At 39.1% G+C, this 19,732-nt stretch overlaps 1 protein-coding gene across 1 annotated transcript in view; it reads right to left on the bottom strand.

Moving 5' to 3' along the window:
* CDCA7L (cell division cycle associated 7 like) overlaps window positions 1–19,732 on the bottom strand; it is a 167,626-nt gene that overhangs the window by 92,614 nt on the left and 55,280 nt on the right. Inside the window, exons 5-7 of the mRNA XM_044064699.1 lie at window positions 14,205–14,279; window positions 13,926–14,108; window positions 6,049–6,165 (exon numbers count right to left, since the gene is read on the bottom strand). Of these exons, the coding sequence (XP_043920634.1) occupies window positions 6,049–6,165; window positions 13,926–14,108; window positions 14,205–14,279 (375 nt within the window). The remainder of the gene's footprint in view (window positions 1–6,048; window positions 6,166–13,925; window positions 14,109–14,204; window positions 14,280–19,732) is intronic.

Genomic DNA, 19,732 nt, shown 5'->3' with positions numbered 1-19,732 from the left:
TTTAAAACACAATTAAGAACACAGGAATGAGGGCTTTTGGGACCAAGCCCTTCTTCAGATACAAAACTCAAATGAAACTGCAGTTTCTGTATAACTCTTCAGTTAACATTCAGTACCGCACCCTCCTTTTCTGTAGTGGGAGGTCTTAAAGGTATAACCCCATTTAAACCTGGGGGTTTGTATGCTGCTAGCTCAATGATCCATTTGGTTTAATTCAACTCATTAATCAAATCACCTCCCCTTTTGTTTTTATTTACACATTGTATAACCCTAAACAAAACTTATGATTTTCATACTTAAGAAATTTGCTGGAAAAGTGCATTGTTCATGTTTTAATTTTACAGAGGACAAATGGTTCAAAATTCTGTTTTTCAGCATGCGATTAATTTTTCCTATATAGAATGAACTGCAGTCCTGACAGACAGCCAGGTAAACATTCTTTGTTCTACAATCTGCATATAGATCAAAACAATATTGTTTTCCTGATACAGGATGTACATAGGATTCTGCCTCCACAATGTACTCACATGCTTTGCAATTTCTGCACTTTCGTGTACCTGCACGTTGTGTAATATTATTCCTACTTTTTTCTATCTTCCCTTCATGACATAACAAATTATTCAGATTTTTATTTCTTTTAAAGCCAAAAACTGTTTTGGTCACCCACCACCTGGGCTATTTTTTCATCTTACCTTCAAGACCTGCACTAAAGAAAAAGGAGGGTGCGGTACTGAATGTTAACTGAAGAGCTATATAAACACTGCAGTTTCATTTGAGTTTCGTATCTGAAGAAGGGCTTGGTCCCAAAAGCACTCATTCCTGTGTTGTTAATTGTGCTTTCAATAAAAGTCTTGAAGTTGTTCAGCGTGGTGGCCAGTACCTGCTTTTTTCTTCTTTCCTATGGAATCTTTGTGAGCAGGTAAGCCTTTGGTGGAGTATCTATAGTTCTTTTTGGTTTGGCTTTGCAAGATTAGAGGTAGAGGAGGCTCAATTACTAACAGATAGGAGGAGGCGAGATAAAAATGGTGATGTATAACCAATCTACAGGAAAGTCCTCAGGAAGAGATGATATTCCTGGGGAAGTTTGGAAGCTAGGAGAGAAAAACTGAAACATCTGAAGGTTTTAAGAGGAAAAGTACCAACATCCTGGAAGAAAATGGTGGTAGCTGTAATACATAAAGAGGGTAAAGATCCATGGGTCTATATTATGATGTCAACAGGGCTGTTCATCGAGATATCCACCAAAATACCAAAACTTTGAATGGCCTAATAAGCTATTTTTTCCCCCAGGGAAAAAAGTCACTAGGCCAACAATTAACAAACCAAACTATCAGGCCCTATGAAGTAGGGGGCTTCACACCCCCCCTCCCTAAATATACCAACTCCGAGATCACACTACAGTAGAGGAAAGGGCAAATTCCTGACAATAGCCAAGCTTATGTGGCCGTTCAGAGTTTTGGTATTTCGGTGGATGTGTTGATGAAATGGCGCTCGATGAACAGCCCTTTCCAAAAGGTAATATAGACCCAAGATCCATCAGAGCCGGCTTCATTCAGGCCCATTTCAATACCAAACCATAATTACAAAGTGTAGTTTCCAAAACGCCTAGATGTCAGCAATAAGTGAACCAAAATACTCCGTGCTTAAAAAGATTTTATTACATGAAAAACAAGAAACATTAAGCGCTTTCACCCACCACAATGTGGGCTTCTTCAGAACGTTATAATTCATGAACGCTGGTGCTTAAATTTTAAAAAGTTGCCCCAAACTTCTTTTCTTTAAAGAAATATACACGTTATTCTTGCTACGCATATATAACAATATAACCACATATATTTGCTTCTAAACTATCTGCCTTTTACAAATCCGAACTGGGTAGGGTCCAGAGTTTGGAGATTACCAATGTCTTTGTTTATGAGTTCCATGATGATATGTTCCATGGCCTTGCAGACCAAGCTCGTCAGGCTAATGGGGCGGTAGTTCCCGGGGTCTGTCATGGCTCCCCATTTGTAGAGTGGGATAACCGTCGTGGTGCGCCATTCAGTGGGCACAAAGCCCGAGGTGAGGCTATGATTGAACGTGGTACTAAGGTAGAGTGCCAGTTCATTCTGTAGTTCGTGCAAAACGCAGCCTGGGATATTGTCAGGTCCCATGGATGCAGTGTTCTTGGATTTGGAGAGTGTGTTTTTTACCTGTGCAGTCGTGATTACAGGAACTTTGCAGTCTTCGGTATAGAGATGGGCCCTCTAGGGGGTGAGAGGGGGGTAAAGTTAGCACTGAACCTATCTGCCAGGGATGTTGGCAATATCAGGTGGTTCTGTATATTTAGTGCCATTGTGCTGTAACTCAAAGCAGATCAGAGTGTTGCCATTGAGAGTCTTGTCATAGCTACAGAATGCTTTGTGGTTGTCTTTAGAGTCAGTGGCAATTTTGTTTGTTTATTTATGCATAATTGTGCTTCATTATGTATTGTTTTTTTATTATGAAAGATTTGATTTATTTATGCACATTAATGTTTTATGAATTTCTATATGGAGAAGCATACAACGCAGTATTATATACATTAAATTATATACATTTAGTTAAATATTTGATAGTTTAGAAGCAAATATATGTAGTTATATTGTTATATATGCGTAGCAAGAATAGCATGTCTATGTTTCTTTAAAGAAAAGAAGTTTAGGCGCCAATTTTTTAAAATGTAAACACCCGCATTCATGAATTATAACGTTCTGAAGAAGCCCACATTGTGATGGGTGAAAGCGCTTAACGTTTGTTTTTTATGTAATAAAATCTTTTTTAAGCACGGAGTATTTTGGTTCACTTATTGGTGACATCTAGGCATTTGGAAACCAGTTGTGGTTTTCTTACTTATAATTACAAAGTGTTTATGTCTGTGATGGCTAAAAAAAAACAGCAAAACTAATAGATATGAATCAGTGTGATTTTGTGGAGGGGAGGAAAACATTTGACAACATTAACAGAACACGGATGATCTAGAGGGCAGCAGAATGCAAGAAAATACTATTGCTGGTGGTGGGTCTTGATGCAGAGAAAGCATTTGACAGAGTAAGCTGGGACTTTATGAGCAGGGCAATGGAAGCATTTGCATTCCCTGATAAAATTTTAAGTTGATTAGGAGGATATATGAGGGATCAGGGTGAAAACTGAAGTGGGTGGGGGTCCTCTCTGATCACTTCTGGTTGAGCAGAGGAACAAGGCAGGGGTGTCTTCTTTCCCCTTTGTAATTTATATTATATTTAGAACCACTGGCAAAGAAAATAAGGGACACAGAAATTCAAGGATATAATTGGTATGGTGGTCAAGAAAAACTGGCTCTATCTGAAGATTAAATTATTTTATACCGGAGAAAACCAAAACAGACATTACATTGCTTTGGAACATTTTAAGACAGTTTCAAATCTTTTCAGGATACAAAATTAATGAAGTTAAAACAAAGGTAACAGTGGTAAATTATGTACCCACAAACAAACTGGTTCAGCAATAGCCATACTTCTGGGGATACAAGTATTTAAGAGTATGGATTAAAAATGATTCCAGTGTGGTAGCCAAGGATGTGTGAGAAGAGACTAAATGAAAGATGATATAAAAACTGAGAAATTGGAAGCTCTGTTATATGGATATGAATAGTAAGATACAAGCAGTTAAAATGTTTTTAGTCCCTTAAACTACACAGGTCAGGCATATTTTTATCAACCACAGGAGTAGTTGTGGATAGCAATTAATAAAGAGCTGAATAATTTTATTTGGGAGGGAAAAACAGCAAGATTGAAGTTAGATAAACTGATTCTTCAAATAGAACAAGGTGGACTGGGATTACCCAATTTGAAGGGGTATGGTTATGCCCCTGCTGTAACCCTGACTAATACTCTACTATTAGCCTGTAACCTCACTTCTTACTCTTCCTTTACATTACTACTCTACCAACAAATGTTATGTAAATGTTATCTTCCACAATTTTTATCCCAATGGTTTACTGTACAATGTTATGTTAATTCCTTCCTAATGTATGTGGCATTGCCTCTTATTGCTTTGTTTTTTTTTCTATATTATTATTAAGTATGTGGAGCTTTTCTCCCCGGGCCTCTACTGAAAATGGAAATATCTCCAGCTAGACTAGCCCGGTCAACAAATGTAAAATAAAATAAATAAATAAATATTTCAGAGCTACATAGTTAAGGCTTCTATACATAGCACAAGCAGAAACCTATAACTCAAAGTGGGAAGGGATGTTGATGAAACGGGGGGGGGGGACTGGGATTTTGGATGCAGATCTTCAAGGAGACTAACAATAATCATAAAAAGAATATTATATTCATAATGTACCAGAAAGTATTTCAAGAACTAAGCCAACACAGGAATGGAGAAACAGGATTATGTTGATGAGAGGACTGCAATTAGGGATGCATACAATAGGCAAGAAGGAACTGGACTTTATTGGAGAAAACTGGCAAAGGAACCAAGGTATTGGGAACAAATAACTAGAAAGGGAAAGTTAACAGAACAGGAAGACTCCAAGAATTTATTCTGACTGCAGGTTAGAGATGGGCTTTACCCATCAAGGATTGATATCACAGTATAGGCAAAGAGAAAGAAATATAGGGTCCTAAACGAAAGACCAGCACTGGTAGAGTTTTTAGTAGAATCTAGAACAGAAGCTGCAGTTAAAAAAGAATGATTAGTAGAGCATATAAAATATTGCATGATAACTATAAGAATCAATCAGAAGAGGTTAGAAAGGATTGGGAATAAGCAATTCAGAAAGAAACAGTGGGAGGATATGTATGTCTCCCGAATATGCAATAAAATCTAGAAGATTTAGGAATTTTGCTTGGAAATGTTACATAGATATTTTTATATCCTAAGTAGACGCCAGAGAATTTTCCCTAAGGTAGACAGCAAATGTTGGAGGTGTGATAGGGAAGAAAGAGGTAACTGGGAACATGTTTTCCAGGAATATAACAAGTTGCCAGACTAAAAAGATTCCCTGCAGACTACTCTGTTGGAGATACTGGGTGAACAAACTGGTCTAACTTGGGAAGTGATATTTCTAAGCTATGATACAGAATCCGAACTGCCTAGACAAAGCAAGGCCTTACTAAGTTCAATTTTGGTGGCTGCCAGAAAAGCCATTACTAGAAAAAAGAAACCAAAGTCTACACCAATTGTACTAGTAGTAATGAATATAGTAACAGACATGAAACAACTGGAATTGGGATCTTTAAAAAAACTGACAACAATACATACGGGGAGGAATGAGGTTTAAAAGAAGGCAGGACTTGAATGAGTTATGTAATGTTTGACTGACAATGATTGGGTAGACTATAAGTGATGTATAATATTTGCAACTAGGATTATGTCAATATAGTTTGTTTTCATTTATACAAGTGTATGATTGCCTATGTCATAAGTGATGATGCTTCTTGCTTAAAAAAAGAGGTAATCAAGAAACAAACCTTGTTCACTTCTAATTGCACACTTCCTTGACTCATCTGTGCCAGTATTATCACATTTACTCCAAACTCTTACTAACATCAGAAGCCAAAACAATCTCAAGCAAGGTAACCAAGTTAAACTAGACTAGACAGTTGCATTTGTACTGCAGAAAATAAGAAATTTCATCCTACCTCTCAAAAGCATAGAAATGCAAGCAGATTATGTTCTGGGATCAGCAGCCTTCAGATGACAATGTACACTGCTGAACATGCTGTATACATATTGTGGAAGCATTTTACTGCAGTATTACTACTTTTACACTTGAGTAATGCCTTTTAACTTGAGGCCTTTCACGGGGCAGTGTACTTGTGTGTGTCACATGTATTAGATAGTTTAAGGAAAAAAAAATAAGCAGGAAGTGAGTATGTGCCTCCATGTACCAGAGTATGCAATACTTCACTTGGTAAATGTAATCAAAGTACTATCTAGTCTACATTTTATCAGGATAGAGCAGCACAAGTCAAGTCTGTTAGCCAGGAAACAGAAAAGTAGCTTCAAAGTTTTGAATTTTTAACAGCAACTCTGACTTACCATTACTTTGTCATATATTTTGTCTTTAACAGTAACTGCAATGTTTTCTAATTCTTCTTCTGTAATGTCTTCAACAGAACACACAGAGGACTGCCTGTAAGATCGTCTGTGTCCCTCCTTCAAACAAACAAGCAAACATAAAAATTATCAAATTAATAAGTTTTTCTTTGAACAGACAAGTAAAAGGGCAATTGTGCTAAGCAACACAGCCTGAACTAAATAAGCGACAAAAGTACAAATATACTTTTAAACTAAGCATATAAAACTATTTACCTTTAAAATGTCGTTACAAACTTGTAACTCTTCACTTACCCGACTTGAAATGTCAGAACCTGCAAAACTGAATCCTCAAAAGAGCAAACCTGGCAGGAAAAAAAAAAAAAAGTCGACAAAGGAATGCCGACTTTGTGCAAAACACCAGTCACTTCCAGATATCTCCGACGACAGTTATGCAGGGAGACAAGCCCCCCCAGCAACCCCCATATCCCTTATAATTATATATACTATGAGATCACACTATGGTGAGGGGGAAAGGGTACATTGTCCCAATCCCCACTGTAGTGCGATCTCCACTCAAAATGCTGAATTCACAACAGCGAATGCACACCAGCATTCGCTGCTATGAGTACAGAATTCTTCTGTTCGAATTAGTGAACTCTTGAAAACATACTTTCACTCATCAGAGCATCAGATAAGTGGACCTCAACATTTTAAAGGCAAACTATATATATATATATATATATATATATATATATATATATATATATATACACACACACACACACACACACACACATATTACGTACACGCGTTAATATTCTAGTGTGTCAGTAAATATTAGGTTTTAATTATTATCCCTGATCATTATCCATTGCTCTGGGTCTATTGACATTCATATAGACTAGAACCAATTGAGGCAGATGAGATCTTAATTTAGTACCTCGTTTAAAGGACTGAACGTCCTCACTTCTGGTAGCATCCAATTCGTACTGCAGTGGAGTATGGATTACAGGTCCAAGTGCATGGTGCAGAGCTAGAACCCACATGTTTTCTATCCTCTTTGCATCAGTCTACAATGTAATTGGTCATCGACGATGGCACCAAACTGCTCAGTTTTCACCCACATGAATAATTATTGGAAATCTTATATTAAGATATCTCACAATGATGATGGCTCTTCTGGATTATGTTGCCAATCCATTTTAATAAATATATACCAAGAAATGCTCTTTGTTTCAGGCACATCATTAGTCAGCTCATAATTCATCTCATTTTGTCAACTGCTTTTTGGCATTATTCTGCCCTTTAAAGCCATGTTGTACCCTCTTGATCCTCATTTGCACTCACAGATACATTGTCCATCATCTTTTTGACCTGTAACTAATTTAATGGATACTTTTTTTCATTCCCCCTAGATACAAGGTGACAGCAACAGTGTATTATACTTGCAAATATAATACTCCTACCCTTTACCATCTTGGAAAAGACTCCTTTGTTATGTCTGTCCACCAGCAATTTCCAAACAAGCCATCAGATGAGTACTGCGACTGAACAATATGCCCAGACTATTCTCTTTTATCATAGGATCTAAAGAGATTACCAGGTTATCAACTTGGAGGTCATTTTAATCAGAGCCGTTTCATTCCAATGTAATGCCATAGAAATACCAGTCAATACCAAAGATTGCATTTAGTGACGACTGCCCATGTCCAGGAAGGTTGTGGGCTCTATCCCCATTAAGAATTTACAGTGCCCCATCCACTCGTCCAGGTTTCTCTTGAACAGTGTCCTAGAGGTGCTGTTTCACATGAACTGGTAGCCTTTTCCAAAGATGCCGCAATCGCTGGGAGACAAACAGGACATACTGAAGGGACATTTTTAAGTCGAAGGCCATATTTAGGTCCCTGGAATTGGTAGCCTTAGTCCCATTTGATTTACAGATATACAGCAAGTTCATTAGAGTTGAGTCTTGGATTGATCTGTAGGCCAGGCATAAGTCTCTCCTAAGAAGTCTATATGATATGAAGTATAGTGAGAGGGACTTTAGTCAGTCTGTGTAAGGCACATGCTGGAGCACCTTGATCTTCTTTGTTAGAAACCTCTGAGGTCTCTCTAATTGTTGCAGTACATGTCAAATGGTGCATTATACTCAATTATGGGCTGGGTAAGTGCCAAGTATAACGGGTTTCTAACTTCTTTTGCTTTTGAGGCAATGCCTTTACTAATCAAGTGTGCTACGTACAAAGCTTTCCTTACTACAGTAGACATGGTGGTTGAAGTTAAGGTCGCAGTCAACTTGTGATCCAGGTTCCCCAACACTTCCAGGAGTACTTAAGGTATTGATTTGACAGTGTGAGGGGACACTGTTTGTGCTGAAGGGAATGATGATGCATTTCACTGCAATTCAGACAGACTGTGAGTAATATACCAGTCGTTGATTTGCATGAGACCCTCCTGGAGTACACTGACATAATTTGGGGATTCAATGACTGAACCTACTTTGCAGTAGTCTGCAAACTTGCTCAACCACAACCCCTTAGTTTTGACCTGAACTTGTGAAAAGTACATACAATCAAGTAGGGACCCCAGCACTGACTGCTGTGGTTAACAGGTCTGCTGGTTGGTTGATGTTCAATCACCCACTTTGACAGTGTGTCCAGTTTGTGAGACAGTTGGCAATCCATCCTACAATGAGGGAGTTTACATTCAATTTGCCAAGTTTATGCCGGAATGTGGATTGTCTCTAAAGCCTTTGCCAGGTCGAGGTATGCTGTGTGCACAGATTTGCCCTAGTCAATGGCCTTGGTCACATTTTCAAAGAAATCCATCAGATTTAACAGGCAGGATCTGCCTGTCCTTCATGAAGCCAAACTGGAGGTTACCTATGTCTTTATTTAAGAGGTCCATAACAACACATTCCATCGCCTTACAGATAAGGCTGGTCAGGCTTGTGAGTCTGTAATTCCCTGGGTAGGCCAGGCTTGTGAGTCTGTAATTCCCTGGGTAGGCCAGGCTTGTGAGTCTGTAATTCCCTGGGTAGGCCAGGCTTGTGAGTCTGTAATTCCCTGGGTAGGCCAGGCTTGTGAGTCTGTAATTCCCTGGGTAGGCCAGGCTTGTGAGTCTGTAATTCCCTGGGTAGGCCAGGCTTGTGAGTCTGTAATTCCCTGGGTAGGCCAGGCTTGTGAGTCTGTAATTCCCTGGGTAGGCCAGGCTTGTGAGTCTGTAATTCCCTGGGTAGGCCAGGCTTGTGAGTCTGTAATTCCCTGGGTAGGCCAGGCTTGTGAGTCTGTAATTCCCTGGGTAGGCCAGGCTTGTGAGTCTGTAATTCCCTGGGTAGGCCAGGCTTGTGAGTCTGTAATTCCCTGGGTAGGCCACCTTTATGGAGGTGAATAACTGTTGCTGCTCTCTATTCCGCAGCAACAAAGCCTGTGGTTAAGCTACGATTGAAAAGGGGTACTTAGTGGTGATGCTAGTTCATGTTTTAGCCTACTTAGAAGACAGCCTGTGATGTCGTTCTGGTCCCATAGAGGCTGTGTTTTTTATGCCTTGGACAAGTCTTTGAGGATCTACTCTTCAGATATATAAGGTGGGGAGAAGTTTGGGGGAAGTTTTGTTGCAAGTTAGGTAGGGATAAGGGAGTGACATTTTCACCAAACCTATCCACTAACAGGTTTGCTGTTTCTGTGCGGTCAGTGTGTGTGTACGGTTGGCCACTAGTTCTGCACATGCTTGGGTCCTACCTTTTAGGTTACTACATAGCTGTAAAAGGCCTTATGGCAATCCTTGGCTGTACTTGCTATGTTTCTCTAAAAGGAGCCCTTGGAGGATTTGACAAGTTGTCTTATTTGCCTGTTGAGGCTGAGGAGGTTGCTCTTCCATTGTTGGGGCCTTGCCTTCGTTTTCTTGGACAGTAACTTAGGGTGGGGCTTAGAATGCAATTATATCTTCACTAGGAGGGTATAGTTTGCTTTGGTGAAGTTTTTCAGTCGGATTTCACCTTTTGTGAATTCTGGCGTTAGTGCCAGCTCGAAGGTGCCTGATTTGTGGTCAGCTGAACTAATGAGTGTCTTGACAGTTGCTGTAGTACATTTGTTTGATATGTTGGCGAGGAACAGATCCAGTGTTTGTTCCCCTTGTCCAGGTATGGACAATTTGTTCCAGGGCATTTGAATTGACAAAGTCAAGGAACTTTTGCGCTAGTGAGTTGGGTCTAGTGTAGGTTTCCTAGTTGATGGCGGGAAAATTGAAATATCCCATAATTGTGTTCGGTAAAATTTGGATGGTCTCCAATTTGGTGACATAGGCTTTGTGGGCATTGTAAACCATGGAGGGGGGAATCTATAACTGGCTATGACTTGAATGCGGGTCTTAGTCCACATCCAGGTTATGGTGGGTAACTCCATAGAACTGTCCAGTCAAACTGACGGGAGGTGAATTTCTCTCTATTGAAACACCACCTCCTTTGGTTTTCACACTTTCATGTTGTGGTCTAAAGCTGAGGAAGGTATTGTAGCCTTGCAAGGCTGGGGTACTCGGACCTTGCACCAGGTTTCTGTGACTGCATAGACATCGACATCTTCTAGGGATAGAAGTGCTTCCAGGGAGTGCAGTTTTTGGTTTAAGCTCCTAGCATTTAGCAGCATGATCCTTATTTTGTTCTGATTGGTTAGTTTCACATTGGTGATGATGTTTTCGAGACCTTGCCCAAAAAAGGCACTATGGGGGAGGCAAGAGCCTTTGCCAGCAGTAGACAGCCAAGAGGTGCCAGGTTCAAAACAGTCTCTGGCAAAGCAGAGAGGTTTGTCAATCATGGCTTCCCAGGCGGACAGGAACTGGATCCCCTCTGGCTCAGTTTTTGGAGTCATTCAATTATTGAAATCTGTCTCATATCAGGCAATCTCTGCTTGACTTACAAAGCCATGTCTGACCCCAGCTATGTTAGAAATCCTACATCTAAAGAAATCCAAATCCCTCCACACCACATGCTCCAGAGACCTCAACCTCATTACCACAATCAACAGAATAAGCTGGAGGTACAGGTTCATAATCCAGAGACTGCCCATGCTCTGGAATAGACTTCCCATACATGTCAAGCAGAGCACCTCACTGGCACTCCAAGAGAAATCTTGATGAGTGGATGGGAAATAGAAAGTTCACCCCAGGGATCACTGCAGTGGCTCTAACTTAATAGAGGCACTGGGAACTAATGTCGGGCGGCACGATGCCAGGGCACTTCTATGGGCTAGGCTTGTAAAGGCTCCTGGGCCATTAGCCTAGTACAAACCTATGAACCTAAATCAATCATTTTATGTTTAGACTGTGGCATCATTCTAGTTGAGAGTAGTATGCTGCTCAAAGCTAGGGACATACATGCCTGGGACACGCACTCCAAGAGCTCAGCCATGTGTCATTTCATATAATCCAGTGAGGTACATCTCAGGTCATTCATTCCAACATGAACTAGGACAGATTCATAACGGTACTTGTTTGTTGCTGACAGAGCCGAGTGCATGGGTGAGCTGATGAATCTTGGCAGCAGACAGGCAGCGGACTGTGACTTTCTCCTTGTCCAATCTGGTGAGTGGGACATCAGTCTCTCACTATTTAGTCTCCAATGACATGAAATGTAGATTTTGAGTGTTACACCTTACCGGCTTGGTGGGCGAGACACTGGTGTTGCTATGCATCTTGGGTGCTGTAATGATTGTGTTAGTTGTAGCACTCATGTTTTGGAGGTCTCCGGTGTTTCGGTAAGTTTTTCGAGAAAACCTGTATGTGGATTTACGTGTTTGATGCGAACTGTGTGTATATGTAGTGATACTGTGAGCATAAGTAGTGGTGGGCGAGTTGACAACTTTCTCCGTGTTACTGTTATGAGTGAGAGAGAACATGGAATCTAGATTCTTGGTTCTCTTGCACTCTGTACTAGTGTGTGCGTTATTAGTAGAGGGTTGTCTGTGTACACAAGGCAATTGCTATACTGCCTCAACAGACTCAAGTCAACAAGGTTGGCAGGAGAAACAAGGGTAGTCCTGTGCATAATGCTATTTTGAAGACTGTCACTAGGGGTGGCTAATTCAGAATCTATCACAGAGGAGCTCAGTGGATGGATATTTCTGGGGAAAATTAGTTTAATTTAACTGTCTAGCTTTGGAGCACAACTGTGCAGCAGCACATGGTGCTGTGTGACGTGAAAACAAGCAGAAACCTGCTCAAATGTAGGGCCTAAATACCAAAAGCCAAAAACTTTGAAAAAAAAAATTTAAAAAGATTCAAAAGGACTAACGAGGATGCTTACTCCAAGCCCTAAGACTGACCTCCCTTTGCCAGACAGGTCCCAATCAGCACAATTCTCTCACAAAAGTGCAGATAGGCCCCTTCCAATTCAAGACTGCCTGGAAAACGTGTTCAGAACAAACAAACCACTACAAACAGTTCCAGAAGCAGCAAGCCTTATCTGGACTATGCCACAGCTACTAACTACCCTAGTTTCAGTGGTAAACACTACAGAATGTTTACAACAGCAGAAAAATAGCAGTGAGGCACTAAAAAAACAAACAGCAAAAAATCAGCAATGAGGTCTAAAGAATGTTTTAAGCAGTTAACAAATCAGTTATACAAACACTGCTTGGCAGGAAAACCAGAAAAAGCAGAACAGATAGCTTAAAAACAATGAAAATACCAGTAAATACTTCAGTCAAACTAACAAAAATGCTTTGTAAATAGTGAAAACAGCAATAAAATTCCATTTAACAGGCACAGTAAAGCAGACAATTGCAGTACAACAGTGTAGTTTAGTACACAGTAATAAAAAACATTATAAAAATAGGTGGCAGACAATAAAAAGTGCAGTAAATAGTATAAAATAAAAAAAAACAGGCAACTTATGGTTCAAGTCCACTGCTGTACTTCCTGGCATCTGCCGAAGCAACAACTGCACTGAACTAGAAATCAGGTGTGTATCATATGATCGCACAAATTGCGAACGCTCATAATATCAAACGCACTGGACCTCGAACTTCAGATTGTGGGAGGCTGTGCCCCCACACCCCCAGCTAAATATGTATTCCACCTCAGAGATCGCACTACAGTGAGGAAAGGGTAAATATCTAATTCTTCACTTTACCACAATCTCAGAAAAAGCACTTCGAGGTCCGGTACGTTCGATATTATGAACGTTCGCAATTTGTGTGATTCTCTCATATGATATAGACCCCTCGAAATCTCAAATTAGGATAGGTAGTCCACATTTCAGAACCCCTTGCGTTTTATTTTTTAATGCATGCAATCCCCACAAGTTACCTCTATAACGAGATTAGAGGTAGGAGTTTTATGTTTTTTAACCTTAAGAGCAACACAGACATTTAAAAATACCAGCAAAGTGACTTGTTCACAAAAATCTAGAGGGCATTATATTGGGAAAAGTATGCTTTATGGTCTGAGCCTATAAACACATTCATCTTTTAAGCAGGCAGTAAAATGTCTGCACAACTGAGCACTGTTAAAAATGTATCCTCTGTATGGGAGAGACCTACTCATCATGACTGAAGTGCTAGGTATAAGGACAGTGTACCCTGTCAGCGCAAAATAAAAATGAAAGGAAGATGCACAATACAGTACTACAAAAACATGCTGCATCGAAAGTTACACAGAGCAGAAATGACAACCGTTCAACCTGGGTAGCATTAGACACTGACAGATCCTTCTTCAATGAATGCAAACATGTGAATCCCATTGACTACACATTATGAACTTACCCTTGAGGATCGACCCATACAGGAAAGTATCATGATGGCAAACCAAAGTTTAGGTCCAAGTATTAACTAAGGACTGTGTTGGTGCAAACAAGACAAGCACAAATAAGAGAAATGAATCACCTCTCGTCCACTTTTCTTCCCTGTTGATTTTTTTATCTTGTGCAGCTGCTCTGAAATTCTTATAGCAGACAAAGCAAAATTTTCCAAAGCAAATTTTTCAGGAGGGCGGGCATTCCTGCTGGGATTCATACGGCGCTCAACAGGAGCTTCTGAAAATGATTTCCTGGGAGTTTTCTTCTGTTTCTACAAACAGTAAAGTTTGCAAAAATACAGTTAACTATTGTTTCTTGAGGTCTCTATATTCCAATAATAAGAAAGATACTACAAAAACATACTTACTGGAGAGTTTAAATTACACTGTTTCTTTGGGAAGAGATCAGGCATGCGATTCAGTTCTTCTAACAATTTTGCAAGCTGCAAAAGAGACAGGAGTAGTGTTTACATACAAGACACTAACTGCTACATAAATGCAATTACATGGTTTAATTTTTAGAAAATAATCAGCAATTCCAGATCCATGATGATACATTTTATTTGCCAGGAAATAATTAAAAATATGTACTGTACACTTAAAGATATGTGAATTAAGAGATACAATTAACGCATAATTAAACAAGCAAATATGTCCTCCAGAATGGTCACTGCAGGGAACTGAAGGCCTACCCAGGAGTATTGTGGGGCCCGACAATGCAGCTAGTGGGCCTGTCCACCTCTGGGTAGTCCATTATTTCTCTCCAACGGCCACCTTAGAGGGCATTATTGCACTTAGAAAATGGACTACCTATGGCTATTCTAGGATAAGTTTTTGTAGTTTTTATTATTAAAATGTGTATCCGGTAGAGGATTTTGACCACAATCCTTTTCATACAGGTTGTATCTTGAAAGAGACAAAGTTACATATATAGTTCCATCTACTCATTACTTGCTTCACACAGGTTTACAGGCACACTAATGCAGAATCAGAGTTTTGTTTTAAAGTTTTTTTTTCAGTTGCTGAAAATTGGCATGATGTTTGTGTCAAGTATTACATAACACAAGTGTTTTTTCAATGGAGGAGGATACAGATCAAGAGAAACCCCTCAATAATCATTGTCATGTATGAAGTAGGGCTGCAGAGAAGGGATCAGTACAAGGTACTTCCCCAACCTGGGGACAATCAATGTCTGTACTAAAACAAGAATGGGCTCAACACAGTTGGTAGACTGAAGCCTGACCTTCAGGTTACTGACACAACATTTCCTCAACTTGCATGATCAGGCACAAAGAGGGACACAAACTTTTGTGTGGCTGCCAAAATGATAGTCCTCTCCTGCTGTCTGTCATGTGGTACAGAAAGGTATCCCTCCACGGAGAACGAATAGACTTAACTCTTGTGTGGGACTGGTGATTAGAAGGTACAGAGGAGCAAGAAATGCAAGTTGAAAAACCAGTAACAGTGCAGAACAGTGCGTGTTGTAACGTTAAGAAGCATTGCCACGTGTAGGCACATGCATATAAATAGTGAGCACGTGCAGGCAGCAGTGCCGTTTTGAGATAACAGCCAGAGTGTTGGCATGTATGAGTGTAGTAGTCAGTATGCTTATGAGTTACTAAGCCTCAATCCTGATGTGTTTTTATATAATAAAGCTGCCTTTACTGAACCCACAACTGTCTGTTTTATCCTGACCGGATGAGCGACATGGGTGTCAGAACAGTGATTATGAGTGCAACTTCAAGTAACACCACAAATTGGCCAGCAGATTCGAGAAACCAAATTTATTTTTGAAGTACAGACCGGTTTCGGTCTAATGACATTTATCAATGCAACATTTTGAATCTGCAAAACACTTGCAGATATAGTGACAGCAGGATTTTCATTCATCATCACCATGTTACTTGATTTTCTGGCCTTGCAGTTGCCGTCCGTGCAAGGGGTTGTCGGTTGACTTTGCAACTTCTTCAAGCCATGAGGCGCAGTGTTGACTGTGAAGGTATATTGAGCAGGTTGGATGATACAGTGCTCAAACAATTTTAAAAAAGGGCCAGAAATGAACTTCAGGTAACCAAAGCCTGCACAAATGATTTATCTTACAAAGAAAATGATACGAAGCATTTGTAAGGCACAAAACGCATTATTAATCACACGAGTAGCACAAAACGCATTACTAATCAAAGGAAAGGCACAAAATGCATTATTAAACGAAGTGTTCGAAACCACAATATTTGATAAAACTATCAGAAATACTTATATGGGGATCAGAATTACCTCCCATTTGTATAACGAGCATGTCTAAAGTAAAGTGAGCACAAGAAAAGTATAAGGAGCATGATAAGAGGTCAAATGGGCATAATGAGTACAATAAAAGGGCAACATCAGCTTAGAAAAACAAGGTGACCATGTTTTTCTAGATTTCGCATTGACCAAAGCCATTCAAAGCATAAAACTGTTTGCAGTGTGTGCTTTATTATGGTGCAATTACTTCAAAGTGTTGACTGTGTGCAAAGAACAGTTATTTTACAAAGTACAGCCAAAGTACAGCCATTTCGAAAAGTTTCTTGTGCTGTATACATTTATTCGCTGAATGCTGCCATTTCAAAGTGTTTTTTACACTGTGCAGTTATTTCACAAAGTACAGCCCTTTTGAAAAGTTTCTTGTGCTGCATACAATTCATTCGCAAAGTACAGTCACTTCAAAGCATTTCTTACACTGATAAAGGGTGGTTTCGCAAAATACAGTGATTTTTAAAGCATTCTTGTGCTACATAGTCTTATTTAGCAAAGTGCAGTTATTTCATAGAGTTTGCTGTGCTACTGGGCATAATTACAAGTTGCGGCATACATATGTTTATGTTCGTACATAATTTCAAGCACCTTCACTACTGTGCGTTGATATGGCAGAGGCATTTCGCAGACCCAGTCCACCTGTGTTTAATCATAATATTGCAGAGAATTGGAGGGTATTTGAGCAGGAATACGATATTTTCATACAAGCAGCTTTTTCTGACAAGTATGCACATACAAGGGCATTTACTTTGCTTAGCGAGGTCAGAAGCCATTGAAAGATGGCATTTATTTGTGTATGCACCAGCAGCATATGCAGGAGAGGGGAAACCACCATATTGTTGTACCAGCTGAAGAGAGGACACTGAGTGCTTGAAACGTAAATTTAGAGTAACATGCAACCCCCAGAAAAATGTTACATTAGAGAGGCACCTGTTTTATACAAGGGACCAAAACCCAGGATAAACTTTTGCAGCTTATATCACTGATTTGAGAAATAAAGCTAACGTGTAGATTTTGTGGTTTGAAAGAGGAGCTGATAAAGGACAGGCTTGTGTTTGGTGTCAATAATGCTGCAGTGAGAAAGATTTTGCTTTGTGACATTGATTTAACGTTGAGCAAAGCTTTAGAGAGAGTTGTCAAATCCATGAGCTCACAGAAAGGCTGCACTGTAGGCACATGCAGGCAGCAGTGCCATTTTGAGAGAACAGCCAGAGTGTTAACATGTATGAGTATTAGCAGTCAGTCCGTTTATAAGTTTAAGTTACTAAGCCTCAATCCTGATGTGTTTGTATATAATAAAGCTGCTTAACCAGAACTCACAACTGTTCACCTGTTTTATCTTGACTGGACGAGCATCGTATAGTAAAAAAAAAAAGGAAAAAAAAAAGTTTGCTAAAATTCAGAAACATAGTGGCACAGGTTACTGTCAGGGAGAAACTACTCAAATTTTGTATTCTCACTGGCAAGAATATTCCATATGTTAGAGAGACAGATATTAAAGCTCAAATGCACCCAGATCTGGAAACCTTAAGAAAAGATACTTAAGAAAGTGGTGCAACTTAATTACTGCAAATACCTGCACAGCACTGTAAAAAATCAAAGGAACAAGTAGAACATTTATTAACTAGACTTAACTACACATGCAACTTATCAAAGCTACCCTAGACTGAATGGATACCCAAAAATTCAGCCATATAGCAATAAAAAAGAAAAAAAAAAGTTTAGTACTATGAAAGTGGAACGTTCAAGTCCAGTGTTGCTGAAAAATCTCATGTTGTTATTTGACATATATTGAGGGTCTAGAGAAAAAAAATACACAATTGCTTGCATATTGTATTTTACGACATACGTCTGGCTCTATGAAACTACTGCTGCATAAAAATGCTTAAACTGCTATATAAAAAGAAATGAAATCTGTATAGGTCACCTTCATTTCACCTAAAGTTCATTTGCCTGACAAATGTCAGGCAGCCCAATTGTCGGACAGTTCATTTGCTCGACAATTAGAAAAAGGCAAGTAAACGGTATACAACTTCAAAGCCCAGCTATTCACATACCTGTCCTCCAAATAGAAATGTACCTGCTTTCACCCTACCCAGTTCTGTTTTAAGTAAATGCCCCTGGGAGGATTTTCCTTCTGGGTTCCCTCAGCTCTCTAACTCTCACAGCTATTTCTTTAATAAAATCCAATGCAGAACGATGCACACAACACAGTAGAGTTAAGCGCTTTCACCTAGTCTAAATACCAGGCTTCATTAGAACTCTGTGCCATAAAATTAATCACCTTAAATAGCTTATGTTAGCTTGAATTACATCATGTGACCACCCCACGCCAAAAAAAAAAAGTTAAATTGTTTTGAAAAAATTAAAAAAAAAACAGTAATTAATCTGTTCTTTAAAAATACAGTTCTGTGAACAGAATTTATAACCATATTTTAAATACGCATTTCGAATGAATATTTTAAATAAATCTTTTAAATTAGACCTGGTCCACTAAATTAAAAATGACCCACAAAACATTGTGCCAACCCAAAATATGAGAATGTGTAAATAAATGCAAAAAAATCATATCTGTAAGTACAATGTGTAGATCCTAAAACAGGAAAACAGATTACATTCATAGTGGTTGTACATAACTGCTCATACTCATAATCTAGCAGCTCTTAGTTTTAAAACACTGCTGATGTTGATGTTATTTAAACCTGGTGCTCTTCCCACGTCCAGTTTGAGTTCCAAAGCAACTCTCTGTTCACTTCAACTCCAATACAAAACAAACTACAAACCAACAATTTTGTACAAATTCTCTTATCCTTTATCTTTTTCATTCTTTTTTTCACTGTACACTTTGTTCACTGTTTTTTCTGTTTTCTGTTTCGCTAACTTTTTAGTTTACTTATGCTTAGTATAACTATGCCCAAGTAAACATCCTCTTTATGTGTATGCATTGAATATTAAATTTCCTAAAAATTTCTGTTTAAAGGACGCCTGAAGGACACCTGACTGGATTGACAAGAACCCCACTGGAACATAGCCCCCTTGTTAAGTACCTTTAATCTTAATCATCTTCCTACCCCCTCTCTCTCAATCCTCTCATCCCTCTCCATATTCTCTCCTCTAAATATCTCCTGAGGCTCATATCTTAGGTATAAAAATTCATCATCTTTCATTCAAACATCTTTATATTTGATCAATATTTGATGATGATCCTGATGATCCTTGATGAAGTCCCTTCGAGAAAAGTCCCGAAAAAGTGCCCCCTTTGCCTTTTTGGACAGCCTTTTTTTTTTTTACTACCTACAATCCCCAACTAATTTATGTTCCTGTTCTCAATAACTTCTTGTTCAATGTTATGTAATCAATTCTCAATACTTCAATGAACTCCCTCAGGTAACTTTTCTTAATGAATGAATCTTCATTCGAATTCATTCAGGAATTCATCAATATATCCCTCATTATTGAAACTCCCACTAACTGTCCTTTCATTATTTGGGGTGACCACTATCAAAACAAAATGCAGGTAAAAAAAAAAAATTTGAAAATGTCTTTTTTTTTTGAAAAAAATTATTGACTGAGTCCTATCTCTCATAGTCCTCCTGCCTAAGCG

Source organism: Protopterus annectens, chromosome 3.part0 (genome assembly GCF_019279795.1).
Source record: "Protopterus annectens isolate FY-2018-M chromosome 3.part0, PAN1.0, whole genome shotgun sequence".
Lineage (NCBI taxonomy): Eukaryota > Metazoa > Chordata > Ceratodontiformes > Protopteridae > Protopterus > Protopterus annectens.
The sequence above is the reverse complement of the archived record's forward strand: the minus strand, read 5'-3'. Positions and strand labels throughout refer to the sequence as shown.